Source organism: Melopsittacus undulatus, chromosome 3 (assembly GCF_012275295.1).
Source record: "Melopsittacus undulatus isolate bMelUnd1 chromosome 3, bMelUnd1.mat.Z, whole genome shotgun sequence".
NCBI classification, from domain to species: Eukaryota; Metazoa; Chordata; class Aves; order Psittaciformes; family Psittaculidae; genus Melopsittacus; species Melopsittacus undulatus.
Genome location: NC_047529.1, coordinates 13,144,445 through 13,168,817, shown reverse-complemented (window position 1 = coordinate 13,168,817; position 24,373 = coordinate 13,144,445). Strand labels below are relative to the sequence as shown.

The 24,373-nt window shown below is 56.4% G+C and overlaps 2 protein-coding genes across 7 annotated transcripts in view; both read left to right on the top strand.

Moving 5' to 3' along the window:
* The window catches only part of DTNB (dystrobrevin beta), a 197,035-nt gene extending 190,108 nt beyond the window's left edge, over positions 1–6,927 (top strand). For 4 of the 5 annotated variants that reach the window (XM_034060608.1, XM_034060607.1, XM_034060605.1 and 1 more), the window contains 2 exons: positions 2,236–2,271; positions 4,220–6,927. In XM_034060608.1, the coding sequence (XP_033916499.1) occupies positions 2,236–2,240 (5 nt within the window). In that variant the 3' untranslated portion in view covers positions 2,241–2,271; positions 4,220–6,927. Of the gene's footprint in view, positions 1–2,235; positions 2,272–2,387; positions 3,611–4,219 lie in introns of those variants that run through there. The other variant, XM_034060606.1, reaches the window with a different exon arrangement.
* Positions 6,928–19,791: 12,864 nt separating this feature from the next.
* DNMT3A (DNA methyltransferase 3 alpha) overlaps positions 19,792–24,373 on the top strand; it is a 46,669-nt gene continuing 42,087 nt past the window's right edge. For both annotated transcript variants that reach the window (XM_034060483.1, XM_034060482.1), the window contains exon 1: positions 19,792–19,848. The gene's annotated coding sequence lies outside the window, so the exon portion shown is untranslated. The remainder of the gene's footprint in view (positions 19,849–24,373) is intronic.

Below are 24,373 nucleotides of genomic sequence, written 5' to 3'. Positions count from 1 at the left end.
TTTTTGCCCTAGAACATTCCTATTTGCTTAAATATTTTAGATGCTTAGCAGATGACCCTTTTGCTTTTTTCCAAATGTGCACTGTATCTTGCATGGGAAAGGAGGATTTTGAAGAAATGAAATATGATGTATAGTAGCAGAGACCTAGTAAGACAAATTCAGCTCTGTTACTCATTGCAGCAGCACTGAAGTCGGCAGGGGGACACTACTGAGACATGTAACCAAAAGCAGAGGTTGGTCCAAAAGCCTTTGTGTGGAATGTAAATACTATCTCTGCCAGAGAGTGATTTCTTAATGTCACAAAGTGCGATAAAAATCTGACAGAAGAATCAAGGAATGGTCAATACATAAACTGCTGTCCTGAAGAGTGCACACACTATGGGAACTCCTCCAGCCCCTGAAGCATGCGTGGCAATGGGGCATCAGGCTCTTGGATTTGTGCAGGCTATGTTGGAGATGACGTTCTGAAAGCACCCATTCTCTGCCCCACATTACCTACAGGGACTTATGGCCAGGGTGCTCCAGGTGTGTGGGGTTGGATGGGGCTGGCCAGCAGCAACCTCTGCCCACCCCAACTTCATTCTTTGCTCAGCAACTCTGTGTGCATCCCCATCTCAGCAAAACTTTCCCTAGCTGGTGCGTGAGTCCATTACTTCCTCCCATGCTGAATGAGCAAGAAGAAAATTCACTTGCAGCTCATGTAATCCACCAGTTCTGCACTGGTGTAGGCAAGGGAGATGCTGATCCTCGCAGAGACTGTGCTGGCATGTGTTTCTTAGGGACAGCAGTGCCCCTGGGCTTCTTCACAAGTTTCTTCACAAAGTATTTCATATATCTCTGTGTCCCAGTTAATCCACCTCAGAACTTGCTTCCCTGCTGGAGAGGCTTACGTTCATACCCTTGATATAGCAGTGGCGTGGTCTGGCTTTAGCAAGATGAAATCATTCGGGAAGACGCCCAAGTTGGCTGAATCTTTTGTGGTTAGGATTACAAATTAAGCAGCATCTCCAGAGAAGAACACTACAAGGTTTCCAGTCACAGAAGAGCACAGTTGGGAGCTGGCAAAGCCTTGTCTATGCAGTTACTTTAGATGTCACCCCACAGCAGTTCTGCCAGCCTCAGTGCTACCCCTTCTTGAAACCAGGCATTATGTATCCATGCATTGCACATGTGCCAGACATTATTCTAGGTTGGATGTCCTGCAGTCACTGTGTGCCATGGTCCTGCTGCCTGTCTCCAAGACAGCCCACTCCTATTGGTGATCAGTAGGTGAACCCAAGATGGTATCACCTGAAATGAGACTCTCCATGAGCTGGTCCTTTTATGTATTGTCTGTTTGGATTTTATAACCCCCAAACTGCTAGAAAAGAGCCTGAAGATCAGCTCTGGCACACTGCTGAAGGAAGTGAATGCATGAAGCTCCATGGGGAAGAACCTGGGGTCCTGATGGACTCCAAGCTGGCCCTGAGGCAGCAGTGTGCCCTTATGTGACAAAGGCGAATGGTTTCCTTGTCTGGCAAAGGATTGCCAGTTGATGGAGGAGATCTTTCCCACCTGCTCAGCGCTGGTGAGGCCACCCATGTGGTGCTGGGTCCAGTGCTGGACTCCCCAGTAGAAGCAGGACATGGACTGAAGAGAATCCAGGAAAAGACTATGACAGTGATTAAGGCATTGAAGCATCTGTCACACAAGGAGAGGCTAAGAAAGGTGGGATCAAATCAGTGTGTGTAAATAACTGATGAGAAAGAGTAAAGAAAATGAAGCCAGAGTCTCCTCAGTGGTGCCCAGTGAAAAGACAAGAGGCATTGGGCACACATTGAAATACAGGAAATTCAGCTTGAACACAAAAAATACTTCCTTACCATGAGGCTGGTCGAACTCCAGCACAGGTTGACCAGAGAGGCCGAAGGGTCTTCACCCTCGAAGATACTCAAAACCTGGTGAGACAAGGTCCTGAGCAGCCCACAGTGGCTGACCCTGCTTTGGGAGAGGTTGGACCAGGTGATGCCCAGTGGTTCAGGCTCAGCTCAGAGGTGCTGATATTTCTGGGATTTAGTGAGAGCAGGAGCCCTTTCTTACCTGCCTCATATTTCAGAGGACTTGCCGTTTATGCCAGTGCATGTGAAGCTGTTTGCAGTCCTGAGAATGTGCAGCAACAGATGGGGAGTGTAGATTTTTCATTTTATAGGAAATAAGATTACCTGCTTTCTGAACGTGCTTTCCCCTGTGTTGCAGGTTAGGTGGATGACCACAGGATGTACAGTAATTCAGGTAAGGATGGATGGATTTTTATTCCTATTTCCAGTAGCACTGCTCTGTACACACCATCCCAATGTATAGGTCCCTGGTCAGCTCCTGCCCTTGTCCTTTATCTCTCATTTCTGCAGAAGGAAGGTTCCCTGCCTGTCCATCATTCCACAGCCATTCAAAAGGATGTTGAGTTTTTTCCTTGTTAAGATCCAATTCTGCAGACAGTGGGAAAACATCATTAACTTCAGTGAGAACAGCATTATCTGCTGTTTTATTAGTATTGCTTCTATACTGAGAGGCCCCAGCGAGGAAACAGGACCCTATTGTGATGGACACTATCCAGATGTACTAAGAATACAATCTCTACCCTCAAAGAGCCTGTACTTCAAGTTATAATAAGGCACAACAGATGGATAGACAAACAGGTGCTTGGAGAGCACAAGATAGCAGTACAGGAGAAAGCCTGAGCCCTGTGGTGACAATACCTCTGAAGGACTTGAATAAGATCCTTATCTTCCCCATCTGAAAAGCTTGTAGGATGGCACCCGATCAGGTTTCCACTCTCGCTGGGTATTTGCCATAGCCACAATACCCATCTTTCACCATTCCCAGTGGGAAGAAGGAGGGTTCTCGTGGCAGATAAGCATACTGAGGACACACACATCATTAGCAGGAAAGGGATGGGGTCTGTTGTCATAGGTAACATTCCTTCTAGCACCTTTTGCTTCACACTGCAAGTTTGTTAGTTGTAGAAATCATGCAGCAAAACATTCTTTGGACTTTAATTTACCGGCTCAGCCCATGGTGGTGGTAGGCAGATGAACTAGTCAGGATGGAGCTAAAGCACAATTTTGCATGATAAAACCACCACAGTTGTCCTCTAAAGGTAATTTACAAAGGAGGAATAAGGGAATTTGCCCTTTCTGCCTCCCTGCCATTTCAGTGGTGGATAGAGATAACCTGAAAGTGACTTGAGAGCTTTTCTGATAGTTTTTACATTAGAAATTCAAGCCCTGCCTCATCTGAGAAACAATCTGGTAACTCAAGAAGGACAGAAATTACACCATTAGAGAGGAAGCCAGCAGTGGAGAGAGCTGTTTATACCATGTGTGGCTTTTTCATAATGTCCCTTTAATTCTAATGGCTTTGGAGAAAAGGATGGCTTTGACCCTACTCACCCCGTAGACACTGATCTGGAGATGGAAGTTCCCTGTTCCCTGAGAAGCCCAGCAGTGCCTCCAACACCACTAAGAATGGCGCTGATAAATGCTAAATTAAAGACAACCAAACAAATAAGAGAGAGAAACTACTTTCAGGTTTCTTTGTTTTCCAGAAAGAATTACAAATTCCGTGAAACAAACAAAAAATCCTTTAAACTTTGGTGGTTCTTTGTGTTCCTTGTGTTCCTGTTCCTGGTGCCCAGAACTGTAGTGTGTCCTCCAGATCCTTCCTGCTGGTGGTGGTGGTGTCCAGCCAAGCCACATTAGTGGCTCCGGCCACCCTTTGGCTCTGTCTGCCCACTGATGATGGAGGGGGCTGGGGTGGGCAGCATCATCAGGGGCTTTCTGTTAACAGATCTTGGCTGTCCTTGGGGGAAAATGCTCAGCATCAACCTTACAAGTCAACCTTGCAAGCCAACTGTGTTGGCTAATGGGCCTTTGCTGGCAGGACCTGGGACCAGCCACAGCACCATGGTCCTGGTGTCATTGACTGAGGTTCTGAGGCTCACTCTGTTTCCTGTCTTGTCTTGGGTCCAAGGTGAGGAGCCCTGGGGTCAGCAGGACACTTGGTGGTCACAGTGCCCTGCTGACCACCAAGCTTTGGTGGCTTGGTCTACTCCAGGCTTGCCCAGGGTGGCCCCAAAGGTGCACAGCCCCAAACGGAAGGTTCAAGAGCTGATCTCCAAACCAGGCTGGAGCTCTGTGCTCTGCAGATGCTGATGGCACATTGTGTGTTTCTGGTGATGCAGGCATGGAGGGTCACGCTTACAGTCGAGAGATGTCTCCCCAACCTTTGGAAGTGGCACATTTCAGCTGATACATTTACCATCGTGCAACTGTGACCGATCTCAACCACCTGCTGACGAAAGCGGCTTTCTCCAAACCACCCAGAGGGCTTTCCCCGTGGGCACTTGCCTCTTAGGTCATTGCATGTACTGTTTTCCTCCATGTGTTTACTAACAATAATCAAATTCAGCAATTTATGGGAGGTTAAAAAAACAAGACAAAAGGAAAGCCAATACTCCCTGGTCCTAAGTGTGCTGACCTTCTTTGATTTCCTCCAAAATGGTGTCATCATCGCGTCACACGACGGTTATTTCCTCTATCCCCCAGTGTGCATGAAATGATGGGTGTAGAGCCTTGTGGGGTGCCTTCCGTGTGACATGGAGGGGGGTGTGCCTTCCAAAAACCACCTTCTGAAAGTATCACACTGTCTGTGGATGTCTGGTTGCTATCATGGGTGATGCCACATGTCATCCCGGGAGGAAATGGCAGAGCACACCACGGGTGAAGGGAGACACTGTCTGCCTCCCAGCATTCCTGGCTCTGCTGCTCTTCAGACTGTTACAAAAATTTCCCTTTACCGGCAGGGAATTCAGGGACAGCCATTGCTAGGCTTAGATTAGCATCTCCACATTTGTTTTCAGGAGTCCAGTTCAGTTTTGTTTAAATTAAGAGAAACAACCAGGTTGTGAAGTCTGAGGCTGACAGCTCACTGCTCACTGATGCTTGCTGGGCTTTTCTTCCATAGCTGCTTAGAAAACATCATGATCGGTTCCAATCAGTGGTGATGTTGGGTTTTTTTTGGTGCTTAGGAATGTTATTTTTAGTGGAAGGAGCTGAGTGCCCTAATGCATCTATAAATATTTATCAGGGGTGATGAATGGAAAGGAGTGATAAACCCTGAAACCAGCCCTCAGCTTTTCTTCCCATCTGAACTGATATGTGGCCTCGGCTCTTGGGGGAAAGTGCTCGTTGGGTACCTACAGCCCTTGGGGAGAAAGAAAATAAACATTTGTGGTGGCCACAGATTTGGTTGAATATAAATATTGTGAATGAGCTGTCAAGAAAGAGAGGAAAGTGATGATAACCTGGTGCAGCGTGTTAGGTTCAACCTGCCAAAGAGAGCGTGCTCGTGGGGACAGGGAAGGTTTCATGTGTGTTCTCAGATGAATTTGTTAAACAAGGACCTGCAGCAGCTTTGGTTGGAGCATGGAAAATAGGAATGTTTTGCTAATGGCTGCACTCAGGATGCTGCTGGGGTGGTGAAGGTGTTGGCAGCTGGAGGGGTTATGGCTGTACAGGCGTAGGGGCCTTCCTCTTGCTGACCAGAAGTGCAAGGGCCCAGTGGCATCTCCTGGCACCTCACATGAACAAGAACCTGGGGGCTCCTAGCCAAGCCCCACTGGGTCCAGTATCAGAACCACGGGTGTCATCCAGGGATGGGTCATCTGCACTGGCAGCAGTGCCAGTGGTGGGGGGCTGCACCATGGGACAGCCTGGGCTGGTGATGGGAGAGCCATGTGGGATGGTGGGGTGAAGTCACCACCTCCTTAGAAGTGCCATGGCCCAAACTGTGGCACAGAAAGGGAAGGCAGGGATGAATACACATCTCTTTCCACCATCAGGGAAGCCTGGATCACAGGGGAGCATCATATTTGCTGCTTTTATTTTGTTATTTTGCACTCTGCGACTTCCCCTTCTCGCTTTTGCTACCCTGACTGCTCAGACGCAGATCCTCCTGCCGCAGCCACAGCCTCAGACACAAGCATCTCTCTGAGCCTGTGGTCCAGCTGCAGGTGGAGGAGATGCAAGGCTGGGCACTCAGAGGGGGAAGACCCCCCCCACACCAGGGATCTTGCAGCCAGCCCTGCCACCCTACAGGGCTCATGGGGGAACATGGGTGGGAGGCAGCCATCGCTTCATGGGCTGATGCAAGCTCAGGTACGGCAGGGAGGATGCTTGTGCCTCTCCTTCCCCCCAGTCACAGGAACAGTGACAGCCAGTGGAGCTGGGGCTTGTTCAGAAAACCTGGCAGAATTGAGGGGGTTTTGTACAGATGCAGCCAGGATGTTGTCTGTGTATGTTAAATGTGTCCCTTCATGCCGTGGCTCTGCATTACCTCACCCACGGTACCATTTGTTTTAGTCAGCAAAGTGTTTTAGCAGATGCTTTATATTATTGGTTGGCTGGGGCTGCAGGTTGGTGCTGGTGGCTGCATCACTGGCTGCTGCTGTGAGAGGACAGCCTTTGCCCAGCCACCACTGGAGCAGGAGGAACCTGTGTCCCCCCTGATCTAAACAGTCTTGGAAAGGCTGCAGTCCTGCACTCATTGTGCACCCTGCAGCCAGCAACAGCAGCCCAGCAGTGAGACTAGCTGGGTCTGTGCTTCACATCGCCAAGGCCTGAGCTTAATTACACTTGACCTCATCAGCCTGCTTCTGATGGCTTCCCTCTGCAGACACTTGGAGGTGATGGGGCCGATGCCGCAAAGTCACTCCTGCCTTGCCCTGCAGTGTGTGGTGATGCCAAGCAAAGCATGGTAGCTGGCTTGGCCAGTGCCCTGGGCAGGCTGTCGTGACATGTTACCCAAGTGTGTCATAGTTAGGGTTGGAAAGGACTTAAGATCATCTAGTTCCAACCCCCCTGCCATGGGCAGGGACACCTCACACTAAACCATCTCACCCAAGGCTTCATCCAACCTGGCCTTGAACACTGCCAGGGATGGAGCATTCACAACCTCCCTGGGCAACCCATTCCAGTGCCTCACCACCCTAACAGTAAAGAATTTCTTCCTTATATCCATTCTAAACCTCTGCTGTTTAAGTTTCAACCCGTTACCCCTTGTCCTATCACTACAGTCCCTAATGAATAGTCCCTCACCAGCATCTCTGTAGGCCCCCTTCCAACCCTAACTATTCTATGATTCTATGATTCTATGATTTAGGGAAGTCACTGCTGGTCTACAGACCCTGTCAGAGAAGTCCAGCTGGTGCACATGTCACTGCTCCTGGCACTGGTCTGTCACTGGGGTGGGCAGTGTGGGCTCAAAGCACAGCCTGGGTCACAGACTGGTCCAGCCAAGCCCAGAAAGTACAAAGACAAGCAAGGGTGTTCCTGCAATAAGGCAGGATGCACAGGATCATTTTGCACCCCAGTAGCACCAGGCACCTCCATTGGTGACACACTGGGACACTGTGTAGGGGAAAAAACACCCAGCACCGCAGCTCGCTTACAATTAACTTTGAAGCCTGCTTATGAACTATTGTTTGCCTTTGGAATGATCGCCTTAAACCTCCCAGGAGGAACAGTTCAGGCCTGGTTTTAATACATGTCCCCAGGCTGTGCCCCCCTCCAGTTACTGCACCCCAGCTCTGGCATGTGCAGGTTCCAGAAGCTATGGCACTGTGCTGGGTACCGCCTGCTCCCCAGCCACTTGCCCCAGCCCTTGCTCAGTGTCCTGGAAGCTCCATGGAAATCTGCTCTGGAGAGCGGGAGAAGCAGCCGGGTGGGAGCTGCATGCACTGCAGGCAGCATGTCGCATGCCAATGCTGCTCTCAGGAGATCCACTGGATCCAAGCGTTCCTGCCAGTGACTGCTCGGCTCCCAAGGGATGGCTGGTCCCTGGCATGGACCCAGTGCCTCAGTGGTGACAGGAAGACATGCTATGGTGTAGCCATGGCACCTGTAATTAAGCCCCTTTTTAATTCTCACTTGGGCTGAACACGGGCCAGGGCAAAGCTGCAGAGCTCACATCTCACACTGGGCAGAGGTGGACAGCAGCACCCATCCAGTTCAGACTGAAACTTCACAGTTTCCCGTGGGAAAACCCCACCTGACCCAGAAAGCAAAATGCCACCTAAAAACATTTTCTCATTGGAAAATAACCTGGACAGAGCTATGTTCCTGCGCTGGCATCTCTGGCCACTGTCCTGGTGCTGAGGGTTAAGGCCAGGGGAGCGAAACCCCTAGTTTTCATGGGGTAGGGAATAGGGCACTGTGCAATGTGTGCCACACCTGGATGGTCTGCCAGTGATGTGCAAGGGGAAGGCAGGGGCTTTGGCCATTCATGCCATCACTCAGAGGCTTCCCAAGCCCCCACTGTGCCCATGCAAAGGGAGTGTCCCCAGCAGAGCCCAGCAGTTGGGATCAGGGACCACACCAAGCTTTGGTGCCATTCCCTATTCATGGCACCTCATGAGTCTGGCTGTAGGCACAGGGAAGAGCGGGAGCATCCCTGGGAGTGCCTGACAAACCCATGCTGGAGCTGATGCTCTAAATGTGGGGAATGTCAATAACAGAAACCTGTAAACTGGAAGCCATGTTCTGTCATCTGCCAAATATTTAATAAATTCATCTCATCCCTAAGGGGTGTCTCGTCCCTTCGCCGCGTGAAGAAAAGCTGAGATGTTAATGGAAAAGCAAAAAACAAGGTTTTTAAGAGCTCCAAAGCAGCGGGCAGCAGGGGAGCAGCTGCCAGTGCTTTGCCGTGGGTCCGCAGAGAGCAGCGAAGCCAGATTACCCGCATTTGTCATGGCTGCAGGTCACTGGGAGCAGACAGAGCTGCCTGTGTTCAGAGCAGGGGCATCTGTGCCATCGGCACCACGCCGGCGCCCCGTCCCAGCTGCCCCCGTCCTGCCAGATGTTTCCCCACTGCAAATGCTGCACCACTGAGCACATCTGGAGAGAAAGGGTGAGGGGCAGGCTCAGAGGGCAGCAAGGTGGGAACAGCCACACTGGAGCCCCCATCCCCTCCCAAAGCAGCGCTAGAAACTGGGGAGGGGGAGAGCTTGGGTTTGAGGTAGTGGGGGCACAACGCCCCCAGCAAAGGCTCCAGCAATGATGGAGCCATTGTTGCCGCTGCGCTCACCAGATGTGGAGCCAGTGATGGAGGCTCATCCCCATTCAGCACCAGTTTGGGGGTGTCTCACAGCCAGCACCAGCTCTCCATTAGGGGTACCCAGGTCCCACTACTGGACCGAGTGGCAATACCTCATGCCCCCTGCAACCACTGCTGAAGGACACCCTGGCCCCCACAGTCAACAGGCAGAGCTGCCTTGGCTCTGCTTACAGAGAGGAAACCTTAGCCCTTGGAATCCACAGCTTCCCAGGCACAGATGCATCCCCTCCACTTCCCAGCCCCAATAATTTGGCACAGTGCTGCCCAGCTCCAGGCACTCTTTTGTTTTAGGGATTAAGTGCCTTGGTGGGAAAGATGCGGAGTCTTCCCATAGCCAGGGGGTCTCCCGGCTGCTCCCAGGCATGGGGCAGCTCTGCTCCTCATCCCACATCACTGGGGCAGCTCTGCTTCCAATCCAACATCCCTGGGGCAGCTCTGCTCCCCATCCTGCATCCCTGGGGTAAACAACTCCCCATCCTGCATCCCTGGGGCGGCTCTGCTCCCCATTGGACATCTGCCACCTGAGAGTGTGCCCAGGGAGGGAGCAGTGGGTGCTGCATCCCCCAGTCCAATCAGCAATGCCCAGGACCCCCTGGGGACACAGTCTGTGGTGACAGGGTGCCCCAGCTCTCCCTCTCTCAGCCACAGAGGGCCCCTGTGGTAGGGACACTGTTCCTGCATCCCCAGGATTCCTGCATCCACAGCACCCTGTGGAGCTCCCTCCCCTCCTTGGCACCCACAGTTCACCAGGAGCTGCTGACACCCAGCCTCCATCATCGGATGCCTGGGGACCCCACACTCCAGACCACACTGAGATAGCAGGAATCAGGTGGAGAGGCCAGTAGATGATGACCATGAGTGCTGTGTCCATCACCAGAATATGCTTGCTGCTGTGCACCCCTTCCAAGGACGATGTGGGTGTTATATGTCACTTGGCTGCTGTGCCAAGGGGGAGATGGGTGCTGTATGTGGACATAGGATCTGTTTGCAGGCTGCAGCAGGGTGCCTGTCCAGTGGCACCCGTGTCCCAGCTCCTGCCCCTCTGATTATTCTGCAGGTGATAACACTTCTACATCTCATTGGTGCCATATTTAAATCAAAGTACCCCCAACCCAAATTACCATCCCATCCTCAGGAGGGGTCAGCTGCTCAGCATGGAGCTGCAGATGGACTCAGGCCCATGGAGATCCCAGGGACCCCATGCATCCCACACAGACCCCAGGAACTCCATGTGCCCCACAGAGACCCCAGAGTCTCTGTGCAACCCAAGGAAACCCCATGTGCCCCATGGAGATCCCCAGGACCCCATAAGCCCCACAGCTGGGCTCAGGCATGGGCACCCCTTGCCAGGATCCCTCCAGCCAGAGCTGGGAAAGGGCCCAACCCACCACCCACAGTGCCCATCCCAATGCACAGTCCGTGGCCCCACCATTGGGCCCCACATGCTGGACACCCAATACCTTGTAGCGTGCAAGACCAAAACTGGAGTCCATGCACCCATCCTATGGGTCCCTCTCTGGGCACTGCTCAGTGGCAGGGGACACAGTATCAGGGCATGCAATGCTGTCCTTTCTGCTCCCCTCCTGCCTGGATCACAGAGTAGGCAAGGGGTCCCATGGGTACCAGAGCTGAGGGTCACTGCCCCAGTCTGGAAGGAAAGACGAGGCATGGCTGGCTCCCATGTCCATGTGGCTCAGACATCCACAGCCTCCTCCCCTGGGGGCAGCCCCTGTTGTAGTTCCCCATGGACATGGGGTTGGGGGGCTCCATGTCAGTGCCTGACCCCAGCACCGGGGCTGCTCCTCATTTACACCATTTAATGGCCACCCTGGGCCACATCAGCCGCTCCAGCTCCATCCATCACTGGGGAATTGATTCTTCCGCTCAGCTACAAGCTGTTGGTGTGACCTGTGCCCTTCTCCACCAGCTCTCCTCCTGCATCCAGCCATGATTTATGGGGATGCAAGGGGAGTGCCGAGCACAGTTATCCGTGGGCAATCGCAGGGCAAACACTGCGCTGGGGTGGGACACAGAGGGTGCAGCCACAGGTGTCGGGGAGACTGGCATGGTGCATGCCCTGGGCTCCACAGGGACTGGTCCTCGCTGCCCAGGGGTCCTGGTTCTCACTGCACCCACCTGCCCTCACACCTACCCATCACACATGGATGCACCCACTGACACACACTCATGCCCTGTGCACACACACCCATGACACACACTGTGTCCCCCAGGGACAGGCCACCATCACATGCTCCCAGTGCCATCCATGCCCCCACATCCCACATACACCCCCAACCACATGCCCAGTGAGGACTGCAACATGCCAAGGGATGGCAGAAGCCCTGGTGGGGCTTCGGAATGCAGTGCAGGGGACATAGCCCACTGCAGCCTCACAGGATGACTCAGAGCCCCTTCCAGCATCCTTACCCTGCAGGGATGGTGCTCAGTTGGGGATGTTGAGGAGAGGGGCTAGGGCATAGGAAGTCCATCCTGTCATGCTGTGGGATGCCAGGGCCATCGACCATTTCTGCTGGCTTGTGCAGAAATTTGGTGGCAATTACATAACGAGGAGCCATCAGCCCTGAAAACAAGGTCAGGCAGGCTGTGGGGGGAGCAAGAAGGACTGGTTGGCAGATGCTCTCCCTCCCCAGGCTGCAGCAGCGGGAGCAGTGCTGTGGGAGCTGCACACTGGGAATAGGATCAGGATACAGCACAGCATGTCAGCTCAGCAACAGGGGTGCTGAGAGTCCTTCTGGCCATGGCAGCATCACACCTGCATCCCTTGGGGTCCCTCCAGCCATGCCAGTATCATGCCTGCATCCCTCGAGCCATGGTGGCATCACATTTGCATCACCACAGGTGCTGTGTGGCTGGAGCCATGGGGTGGCCCACCCTCAAATCAGGGCTCTCAAGCTCTGCTTAGTCTGAGGATGCTCTGAACCAAAATGGAGCAAATACCCCTCATTGCAGAGGCAGGGGGACCCCTGGGGCTCAGGCAGCAACAGGAGCTAGCCCAAGTGTGGTGAAGGCCAAGCTTGGCAGCATTGCCTGTGACCAGATGACAAATGCCCACTGCAGCAGCTTTGCCTTTTTCCAGGGGATGCCTCCCTATGGGCACTGCCACTGTTCCCTCGCTGACCTCACATCACCTTCCACATAGCCCGTGGGAGCAGGTGGTGATCGCTGTTGGGACGGCATGCTGCACCCCTCACACCACACATCCCTGGAGCCTGCAGAGCTGCCCTCACACCAGCAAGGCCACGGACTAGCCTGGCACACAGAGCTCCAGCCCCGCACGCCATGCCACTGCCCAGCACGTGATGCAGGATCAGCTGCTGCTCCCTCTGCGGCAGTGCCAGTAACCACCTGACCATGTGTCACCGGCTTAATTTGGTACCCGCCCTCTCAGGGAGATTAATTAATCCAATCCCCATGCCTGAGCCCCTGGAGAGCTGCCTTCTTCCCTGGAGAGCTGGCAGTGGGATGTGGTGCCACTGCTCTTCCTGGGGATGAGGCCAAGCTGCCAGGAGCTGTCAACTGCTCCGTATGGGGGGATCTTGGGAACCCCCACTCTGCCAGGCACTGCAGGATGGGCTGGAGCAGAGGCTGAGTCCGGCGAGCATAAAGCCTCAGACAGAGGAACAGGCAGCAAGTCAAGGCCCAGCTGGTTCCTCGTGCTGCACCATCCATGGGACAGGAGATTTACAGCAGGTCAGAAACGCCTTGCCGGGAGCTGCTGCCCTGACCTCCCTGTCACACCAAGATTTAAGTAGGGGATAATTGCACCTATTAGCCAAAACGAAGCTGTCTGTGGTGGTGTGGCTGCTGCAGGAGCAGGCAGGGCAGGAGGGCAGGCAAGAGGCCACGCTGCCGACTGAACCCCCACGGAGAGGGGCAGTGGGGACCATGCCGGGAGCCACAGCCTGCCGTGGGAAGTGGCAAGCCAGCTGGAAAGGCCAAATGCCAGCAGATGAGCGGCTCCAAGGGGTTCCTCAGCACAGCAAGAGGCACAGACTGGACCAGCTGCCCCAGCCACAGGGCTCTCCAGCGTTCCAAGGGTCTTTGGGGTCTGCACAAACTCTCTGCAGATGCAAAGCACAGAGGGGACCATGGAGCAGCGTGGCCATGTTGGAGCACAGAGGTGTTGAGACCTGGCATGGGAAGATGGAGAACCCATGGCCATCTTCCTCCAGCTCTGCAGAGACCAGTCCCTTGACAGAGAAGAGGAGCTCACCAGCCATGTCTCCACTGCCAGTGGCATTACCAAGGGATGTTCCCACATCTCTGCCAGGATTTCACTTTCTTCCCATATACTTAAATGCCCTTTACCATCCTGTCACTGCTGCCCAGAGTGTTACCCCTTCTGAGTTTCCAGCACTCTGATCAACTTTCTGTCCAGCTTTCCCAGCTCCTCATTTAACTCAGCCACCTCCATCCAGTTGTGGCATCCAGCCTCCCTCTCCCACTGGCAAATGCCACTTCTCCTCTGCTGGGCATCACTGCCAGCTGCCCTGCAACCAAAACCATCTTCCTTCCCACCAGTGCACCCACTGCTTTTCAGCCACTAAACAGCCCTAGGGAAGGTGCCCAGGTTCAGTCTGTGCAGGTGGCTGGTCACTGGATGGTCCCTCAGTGAGCAGGGGCTGCCCATCCCTGCTGCTCCTTGCTGGCCCTGGATGTTTTCTCCTTCCTGACCTTTGGCAACAGCTTCTTCCTGCCAGGCACAGTGCCTGAGCAGCGATAACAGGATGTGCGCACCACAGCCCCACCAGCAGCCCTGCCATGAGAGGTGCCATGCTTGGGTGCTCATTGCCAGAGCTTTCCCACTGCAGAGAGTAGGGCTTGGTAAATACTGAAACAGTGGCAGAGCCAGCATGGTGTTGCCAAGGCTGGATGGAACGCTGAGCAACCTGGTCTAGTGGAAGGTGTCCCTGTCTGTGGCAGGGATTTGGAACTGGGTGAGCTTTAAGATCCCTTCCAATCCAAATCGCTCTGTGGTTATATGATTCTATGCTCCAGCAGAGAGGCGCATTGGTGTGTGGCACTGACACATGCCCCTGGCCAGCATGGTGGGCATCACTGCAGCAGAGTCAAGCATGGAGCTCTGGGGAGAGTGAAAAGCCCCTTCCTGTATCCCCTATCAGGGGATGGATAACATGGGGCTATACTGGAAGCAATAAGCAGATAGTGCCAACAAGCAACAAGCAGATAGTGCCAGGAGCAATGGGAATTATTCCAGGAGCAATGTGGACAATGCTGGAAGCAATAGGGATAATTTAGAGAAAAATGCCAGGAGAAATGTGGACAATAGAGGGGACAGCACTGAGAGCACTGGGCACAACACAGTGAGGAGACTGGGGTGCTGCTGGCACAGCTCATGTGAGAGCCCATCATACAGTCATATGCCCCTGCATCAGTCCCCAGTGAATGGGAGACAAGACCCAGCAAATGCTCTTGGTATTGACTTTTCTTTTTCACTGTATCAAAGCAAAGGGGGGTGGGGGGAAAGTTTTATTTTAGAATGTCTTCCATCCCAAAGGCTGTCAGCAAGAGCAGACACAAGGGTGAAACCTCCTGACAGGTGAGAGAAGCGCAGGAAGTGCCCTGATGAGAAGCATCCTGCCAGCCCTGACAGAAAGACAGACAGACAGCCAGGGAAGCAACCCATGTCACCTGCAACCCAGATGCCCGGGGAGCTGCCAGCACTGCTGCCTCCCCTGGCTTCAACCCAGCCACCTGCACCCACTGCAGTAGGAACCACAGGGAAAACACAATAACGGGGAAGAGAATGATCTGGGGAAAACTTAGATCATCTTCCAGTGCCTACAGGGTCCAACAAGGAATCTGGAGAGGGGCTTTTGACAAGGGCATGTGGAGATAGGGCAAAGGGGAATGGCTTTAAACTGATTGAAGGGAAATTGAGATAAGAGCTTAGGAAGTTCTCTGTGAGGGTGGTGAGGCCCTGGCACAGGGTGCCCAGAGAAGCTGTGGCTGCCCCATCCCTGGCAGTGTTCAAGGCCAGGTTGGCTGGGGCTTGGAGCAACCTGGTCTAGTGGAAGGTGTCTCTGCCCATGGGAAGAGGGTTGGAACTGAATGAGCTTGAAGGTCACTTCCAACTCAAACTATGCCATTATTCTATAATTGCTCTGAGAGGCCTTCCCTTGCCCCTGCCCCAGCCAGAAGAGCAGCTCAGGCCTGCTGTTAGCAATAAATAACACCAGCATGAGCAGCACTGTGTCCTCTGCTCATCTAGAAGAAAGGCCAGGCTCAGCCCAAAGCCTGACCCGACACAAAGCCTGACCCAGCAGTGGATTAAAGAGCCCCAGTTGGTCATGGGGCAGTTGGTCTTTAAGGAGACAAGTCAAAAATAGAAACCCGAGCAGGCTGTTAATTGATTATTTAGAGGAAGCTTCCCTGGAGATGCTGTGGTTGAAACATAGTGGGATGGTGCTGCACCACAGCAGGCATGGGAGATCTGGTGCAGTGATGCAGCTGGTGCTGCCCCACTTGCAGCATTTCCCATCCCTGCGCCCATCCTGTTGGTCCCTGCAGCTGCTCCCTGGAGAGCAGCACTGCCCCATGGACAACCGCACAGCTGTGGAGCCAGGACCATGGGATGCTACAGCAGGAGGGAGCATTGCCAGATACTGAGCACTCCTGGATGCTGCCTTGAGCCCACCTGCAGCCATATGTACCCACAGGTGTATGCACATGCAGCCATGTACAGATATATGTACTTCCAGCTATACCTATGTGCAGATACAGCTATATCAAGCTCTACTTAAACAGATATATCTACATGGAGCCATACCTACACAGAAATACATACATATATACATATATACATACATATCTATAGGCACATATACATATATCCATATATACAAATGTACCTGTATGGATACACATCTATATAGATTTGTACCTACATGCATACTCCTATATAGATATGTACCTATATATATATACACATACACATATATGTAGGTGAGGCCCTGGCACAGGTTGCCCAGAGAAGCTGTGGCTGCTCCATCCCTGGCAGTGTTCAAGGCCAGGTTGGACGGGGCTTGGAGCAGTCTGGTCTAGTGGAAGGTGTCCCTGCCTGTGGCAGGGGGTTGGAACTAAATGAGCTTTGAGGTCCCTTCCAACCCAAACCATTCTGTGATTCTATGATTCTATACCTATGTGATGTTACACCAGCATGGAACCAGTCCTACACGCAGCTATCCCTGATGCTACCTCTGGCAGGGCTCCATGGCGGAGCTGCCAGCACTCCGTGCCGCAGGCAACACTGCCTGTTGGAGCAGCGTAGGCAGCGCGTGCTGCACAGGACTGGTGCGTGCCCTGGCTGCTGCCAGGTTGGCTGCTGGCCAGTGCCGCTGGCAGTCACCTGCAGTGGTGCAGCACGAGGTGCCGGGAGCCACGGGTGTGCCAGCGTGGCTGTGCCAGGGCACAAGGGCGGCTGTGCCAAGCAGCACTGCAATTAGGCCAGGGCTTCAGGATATGGAAAACAATTCCTGCAGCATGGCAGACTCTGCCAGAGCCAGGAGCTGCAGCAAACCCAACCCGTGTGCTAATGCCAGCATTACCAATGCACCTCACTGCAAGAAAAGCCCTGCCAGCCCTGGCACAGTGCATGCTACGGCTGCAACAAAGCCTCTGCAGTTCAACATGGCAGCATACCGGAGACCTGCCAGCCAATATTGTGGCACGTGCTGCTCAGGGCACCCTGGGCATGTTATGCAACCAGAGAAATGGGGTTTGCTGGGATTGAGCTGCAGCAGCGTTTACAGGGAGTACATGGGGAGAGCACAGCAAAGACCATCAGCTGTATCCTGGGGTCAGGGCAGCCAGGGGCTGGGGTTTAATCAGCTGATGGTAGCATCCTGACACAGTCCAGGTTAGCTGCTGGGTTCTTGCTCCTGAGGGTCCCGCACACCAGGCTGCCACTGGGCCTGGCTACACTGCACTACAGGGAACTGGGGTAAATCCACTCTCTCGTGTGTTTGGGCAATGGCACTCTGTTGCTTGCTGCACCCAGGCCCTGCTCTGTAACCACCCAGGGCCTCACCATTGCCAACATGGCCTTTGGCAGCTGGCACTGCTGCCAGTCCCACAGGACCCTCCCTGTGTGATTTGGTGGGGTTGACCCCATCACAGGAAGCAACCAAACGCTGGCTAAATACATGCAATGGGTCTGCTGATGCTGATGCAGAGTAGGCACCATGTTGCTGCTGACTGTGCACAGGGAGGTACCAGCAGAAGCAAGCAGCCCGTCAGCCTTTGCCGTAGCTCTGGGCCAGTGGGCAACTGCTCCTTTCCAACCTAGAACACAGGGACATCTGGAGGGCTCCCTTAGGAGACCCATGGGAACATGAGGGAGGGAGGAAAGGAAGGAGGGAGCAGCCTTTCCCTGCAGAAGCAAAGGATGCTGCCTATTAAGTCAGGAGAATGCAACATTAATTATTATTATTAATTAATGTCTTATTTTACAGTGCCCCCATGTGCACTAGGAGCCTTCCAGCACTGAAGAGGAGCCGGGGCCCTGCCTGAAGGGTTCCTCTCAGGGATGCAGCCCTGCATGGCAGAGCACAGCAGCACAGGGGCAGGAGTGAGGCTGAAGAAACATGGCCAGGTGCTGCCAGGCACCACCATGCCCATGCCAGGGGCTGTGGATGCCTGCCTGGGATGCCAGGCAGCTGTCCAAGTGGTACTAGGATTCTCCCTGACTGGCCTCCCCCAAGGTCATCCCATCCTCAGCACCCGACAGTGCCAGCTTTGGCACATGGCCCCGATCAGGTATAGGCTTTGGTGGTGCAACCCATGGGAGGTATTGGGGGCAGCATCACAAACATCCCCAGGTGCCCACCGTGCCTGGAGGGATGCAGCAACTTCCCCCCAGATCTCCAGGAACCTGTATCAGTCCCCAGGAAACCTCGGGTGTGTTTACAAAGCATGAGACTCAAAGACATCATAATTGCTGAGTCCTTTGATTCAGTGTCTGCTTTCTGAGCCTTTGTGGTGCACACATGCCCACCAGGCTTTGAGCCTTTCAAGGAACTATCATGCAAATACCTCGCAGGAGAAGGTGCTCTGAGGATATTTCAGTCTCTACTCAGCCCCAGCATACCTCTGACAGCCTCTGACAAGAAAAGAAACTGGAGGTCTTCATGGGGCTGGTGTGAGGTGCAGGAGCATGGGACATGGGTGCCCAGTCAGCAAAGTCTCCTGAAGATATCCCAGCAGTGCCTGGTGGTGCCTCTTGGGCACTTGCTGCTTGCTGGAGACAGTGGGATCACAGCTGGCACGAGCATGGGCAGAAGGGCTGGAGCCAGTGCAAACCATAGAGAAGGTCCCCATAGCTCTGTATGGCACAGTATGGCTCAACGCTGCACAGCTGGCACAGCACAGCTCACCACTGCCCAGAGTGGCTTGCTTTGGCACGGCTCCCAGCCACTGGCACAGCTCAACATGGCATGGCTTAGCACAATACGGCTCAGCATGACAGTGCACAGCTTGGCACAGGTAGACACCATGGCACATGGCACAGCTCAAACTTGCACTGCATGGTGCTTTGCTGCAGGATTTGGCTCTGCCCAGTTCAGCATGGCTGTGAGCTCAACACTGCTCTGCACAGCACAGTGCTGCATAGCCCTGCTTGACCTGGCACAGCCTGGGACTGCATGGCACTGTTTGGCACAGCATAGTACTGTGTGGCTTGACCATGTACAGCAGTGCACAGCACTTCTTGGCATGGCCCTGCTCCAGTTGACACTGCACACCACTGCATGGCCCAGCATGGCCTGATACAACATGAAACCACTTGGCTTGGCAGAAGTCTTTATGGCATGGTATTGCATGGCATGGCACAGTTTGGCATGCATAGCTCAGCACTGCAAGGTCCAGCCAGCTTGGTGCTGCACAGCCAGGCACTGCAGGGCACAGCTTGGCATAGCACAGTGCTCCTTGGCTTGTCATGGCCCTGCTTGGTGGGCTGGTTCAGCCCAACATTGCACAGGACTGCTGGGCCTGGTTCAGCTTGGGCCAGCCCACCTAATGCCAGCATGACATGGCACAGCTCAATTTGGCTTTACTTGGCCCAGCATGGGTTGTTTGGTCTGGCTTGGTACAGCACAGCCGGCATTGGCTCGACCCAGTCTGGCCTAGCCTGGTTCAGCTCAACTTGGCTCTCTATCACCCAGCCCAACTTGGCTTGGATCTGCTTGGCCCAGTCCAGCCCAGCTTGGCTTGACACTTTACAACCTTTGACTACACTTGGCTTGGCCCAGCCTGGCTTGGCTTGGTCTGTCATGGTCTGGCTTGGCACGGCACAGCACAGCTCAGATTAGCTGGGCTCAGCAAGGCCCAGCATTGCCCGGACTGGCCCAGCCCACCGCGCCCTGGACATCACGGCACACCCCAGCCCGGCACTGCCTGCAGCTACTTTGTCCTGGCCCGGACGGGCTCAGTTCGGCTCGGCCCGGCGGGGCCGGGGCCGGCCCGGCGGGGCTGGACTGCGCTCAGCGCTGCGCGGCGGGCGCTAGGACCGCGCGGCGGGCGGGCGGCGGGCGGCGCGGCTCGGTGCTGCAGTGGAGGCGGCGGCGCTGCGGGAGGAGGCCTCGCCGGGCAGCGCAGCGGCGGCGGCTCGGCACGGCTCGGCACGGCTCGGCACGGAGCGCCGGGCCCGCACCGGCCCAGGTAACGGTCCCACGGCGTTGCGGACACGGGTGGCCCTCGGGGACCCCCGGGAGGGGACACCCCACACTCAGCAGTCCCTGCTTCGTCTCGGCATGACTCGGCTCGGTTCGGCATGACTCGGCTCGGTTCGCCGCTGTTCGCGTCTGTTCTGCTCGGTTCGGTTCGGTTCTGTTCTGTTCTGCTCCCTCCTGGCCCTTCCCGTACAGCCCGGCGGGCGGCCCGCGGACACCCCCACCCCGTACCCGTGCCGTGTATCCCCGTGCTCCCGGTACCCCACCACCCCAGGGGCATCGCGGCGGCGGACGGGGGCTGCAGCGGGGTCGGGCCGGCCGGGCCGGGAGGCACAGCGCAGAGCAGGAAAACATGGCAGCGGCCGGGCCGCCACCCGCCGGGCCGGGCCTGCCTCGCGGCCCCCCCCGTCCCCGCAGCCACCCCCGCTGCCGGCCCGGCCCCGCTTGGCGTGCGGGTAGCTCGGCTCGGCTCGGCGCGGCCCGGCGGGCCCGGCCCCCGCGGCGCCGCCGTGTCCTTGAGCGCCGCGCCGGGCGCCTGAAGGGCAGCGCGGGGCCCCGGCCCGGCCCGCTCGGGGCTACGAGGCTGCCCGGGGGTGTCACTGCCGAGGGTGTGCGTCCCAGCCCCGGCCCATCGCGGGGCACCGGAGACCCCCCGCTGCGAGACCCCGCGGGGCTGCTGCGGCCGGGGCTGTCCCCGCCGCGGTGAGGGACCGCTTCCCGCAGCCCCCGGCCCAGCGCTGCCCTCCCTCGGGCGGCGGCGGCAGCAGCAGGAGCGGCAGAGCTGCCCAGAGGGTCCGTCTGCCCAAAGTTGTGGGGTTTGCCCCGATCTCCCCCCCTGCGGGAAGCACAAACGCCGCAAGCCCGGCAGTGACGGGGCGGCGCGGGCAGAGGCCTGGCAGGGCACTCGGTGCTGCCTGCCCGCTCCCCCGGCCCCACGGGGGCTGCCTGCTTGCTTTCCCTATTCCTCTCGCTTTTATTTCTCCTCTCCCCTCTTGATTCTCGTGTGTTCATGTGTGCGAACCTGTGGGCAAATGAAATTTTCCTCTTCGCTCAGTTCCTCTTTCTTTATTTCTTCCCTTTGTGTGACGTAGACGGTGTCACCGCGGGATTGGCGTTCGGTGCTTGCATTGCTGCACCGATTGCGCGTTGGCAGGAGCCGGCTGCAACGGCGGGTGCCCGCATCCCGCCTGGCCGTGCCAGCAGATGCCCTTCGCCCGCCCCGGTGGGGACACCCAGATGGGGACACCGGGACCAGCCCTGAGCAAGCCCCTCGAAGCTGGGCAGCCGCGGCAAGGGACCGGGATGTTGTCTCCCGGCAGCTCCCGCGCCTGCACTGGCCTTTCGTGCTGAGTCAGCTCGAAACTTCTTAGCGGGAGACTCTTTTCGTGACACGCAGCACCCACTGCCTCTCGAGGAAAAGCAGGATGCTGGTGTCCATGCTGCTTGCTGCCCGGCGAGGCTGCAGCTCAGGCATTCCCCTGGCTATCTATGTGCTCAGTGAGCCGCCAAGCACAAGTGACAGCCGTGCCTGAAATACGGTGGTGGCCCCCGCTTTGGCCCCACTTCACACCAGTGCTGCCACAGAGCTGCTGTCCCATGCTGAGGCAGCCACCTGGGGACCTTGGGTTTTCAAAGGTTTTCGAAACCTGCTGGTTTTCAAATGGGTATTTTTAGGACTGTATGTCTGCACATCCCTGCCTGATGCTTTCCCACGGGCTCTGCCTGCACTGCTGCCTACCCTGGGCAGGCCAGGCCAGCAGCGAGGTGTGGCTCCCTGCAGCACCTGGAGGGGAAAGAGTGTATGTTTGCCAGGTAACTGCCAGCACGCGTGTGCGTGCGCCCAGGACACATGTGTGCCAGGAGCACACGTGCTGCGGTGGCTCCAGCACTGCCCGAGGAGTCAGGGTGTTTGGGTGTGTGGTTTCGCTGGGTTGGAGATATTGTCTGCTCTGGTTTGCTCTTGAGGCTGTGGGTTGGTTTGGCTTTCTGACACCATCTGAACTGGCAAATCACTGAACCAGGCCAGAGGGGTGTCAGGCTGAGGCGCAGGGTTCGGCACTCGCGGGAATGCACCACCAGCACCAGTTGGGCCTGTTCCCATGGTTAACTGCCATTCCCAGTGCAAAGCCCGACCCTGATTGCCAGTTGAATCGCCGGAACCCTGCTCCCAGCCCCGCGGCCCTGCCAGCTGGAGGGTTTCCGCCCTGCCCAGGGCTCTGCCTGCAGCAGCACTTGCTCACCATAATCACATCATCTTTCGGTCTGTTTTCTCCTGCCGATAAGCTGCGTGCGCCAAGCTCCTCATCTCTCTATGGCAAGGCATTCCTGCTGGAGCTCGACTGTGGCTCCTTCATGAACTCCTGTCCCACCTGCAGAACAGCACCATGTCCTGATGCTGGGGTCTTCCATGCGCGTGGCCATCCTGTCCTGCCTCATGGGCACTTTATCTGCTCCTGGTGCTTTCTGGTGCTGCTGCTCTGCAGGTTCATCTCTGCTTGGGGCTGCAGTTTGTGCTTTGGTTTCCCTGTGGTAATGCATTGCTCCCAAGGGTGCATTTCAGGGCAGTGTGTCAGTTCCTGGAGTGCAGCACAGTGCAGTGCACTGCACCTTGGGATGCAGTGCAGGACCCTATGTTGCTCCCTGGGGTGCAGCAAAGGGCACTGCATTGCTCCCTGTGGTGCACTGTTGTGCAGTGCATTACTCCCCGAGGTGCAGCATGGCGCTGATGCAGCGGTGCCAACCAACCTGGGGTCCCCCCTCTGCACTGGGTCTGTTTTTAGGACACCCGGGCACTCATCAGCACCTTATCCCCTCAGACACCCTGCAGGACCTGGCAGCGGTTCCCCAGTGGCTGCAGCGAGGGCAGGAACCGCTGCATGTGTGGCCGGGCGGACAGGCGCTTCCCTGGCCACCACGTGCACCCCCAAGCAGCGTGGCCAAATATTTTGCTCGTAAGTTACAATTACAGGGGATGAGGTCAATGCTTTGCCCGCGACGGTGGTTTCGGCGCAACCATCTGTCAGAGGCGATCGCAGGGAAGCTGCCGCTGGTCAGCTCCATTTTGGGACCCGGGGGACGCCCACTCTGTCCCCGGTTGCCCCTGCCAGCAGCACCCACGCCGCAGGGGGGCTGAAGGTGGGGGGGAGCACCCCGCCATGAGTCAGGGGTGGGGGGCGCAGGGGGTGGGGGGTGACTCACGGCCGCGGCTCCTGTCCCCTCTGACTCAATTCTGAAGTTCTTCCCTGGCGCTGGGAAGAAGAAGGAGGAGGAGGAGGAGGAGCGCGGCTGCCCGGGGGTGGCGGTGACTCAAAGTGACAACAACAATAATAATACGCTGCGGCACTTGTCACGGGAGAGGCGTTTGGACGGGGTCCCTCGTGCGTCCCCACCCCCAAAGGCGCACGAGGGACCCTGTCCAAGCCCGGTGCGTGTCACCGCACCGGGGGATGCTGCACGCAGGGTCACATCAGGACAGGAACAGGAGGGGGAGACACTGCGGTGCAGGTGTCACCCGCCACCGGCATGGGGGGCTGTCGGGGACCCCAGTCGCTGTCACCTAAAATGGCCGTTTAGGTTCCTGCAGGTTCCCGGCTGCGGCACGGAACGGCAGGCGCCGGCAAGGTCCCTGAATATAAAAAAGGCGGGTTTGGGGTTTTTTGGTTGTTTTTTTTTCTTTTTTTTTTTTGTCAGCGCTGCGTGTCTCATCCATCCATCGCAGGTAACCTACTTTGCAACGCCTCTGCCGCGCGGCGAGCGTGACTCGCCGGGGCCCTGCCGTGCGGGAGCGGCACGGCGCGGGTTGGGGCTGCCGGTTCCCCCGCTCACTGTCAGCCGTAAGGTCAGCCCGAGCGGTTAAATAGGGAGGCAGGAGGGAACGCGGCGAGTCCCTCCCCGCGCTTCGGCGGCGAACAAGCAAGCGAGCGCCGGACGAGGGTCTGTCCGCGCCATCGCCGCCGCCGCCGCCGAGGCAACCAGATCGGCGAGGGGATGCCCCGGCGCTGCGGGAGGAGGGTGTCGGCGGCCTAGCGCGAAGGCACGGTGCCGCAGCCCCTCGTCCCGTCCCATCGCGCCGCGGCGGGCGAGCCGCAGCCGGGTAAGAGCGCGGGAGGGCAGCGCCGGTACTGACCGGGGACTGCTGTGGTTCCGCATGTCCCCTCCTGGGATGGCCACGCTCACCCCACGGTGCCGGTGGCGGGGTTCGGGGAGCGGGAGGCAGCCGGTACCGCCGACTTCTCGCTGTCTTTGTTCGGCGGCCGCCGGCCCGGGGCTGCCGCGGGGTTTGTATGCAGCCCAACTATTTTTAGTGCGTTTGGAGACCATGTTTGCTGGAAGCGAATCAAAGCCCACGAGCTGGCCCTTCGGCAGCGCCAAGCGGGGCGGCTCGCTGCTGCGCGCTAACTAGGCACTGGGGATGCTGGAGATGGGGGTCTCACCCATCACCCTGGGGCTGCCGGAAGGACCCCAGTGTGGTGGGGCTGGCTTAGGGGGCTGCTGGCGGCCGGGATGTTTTCTGG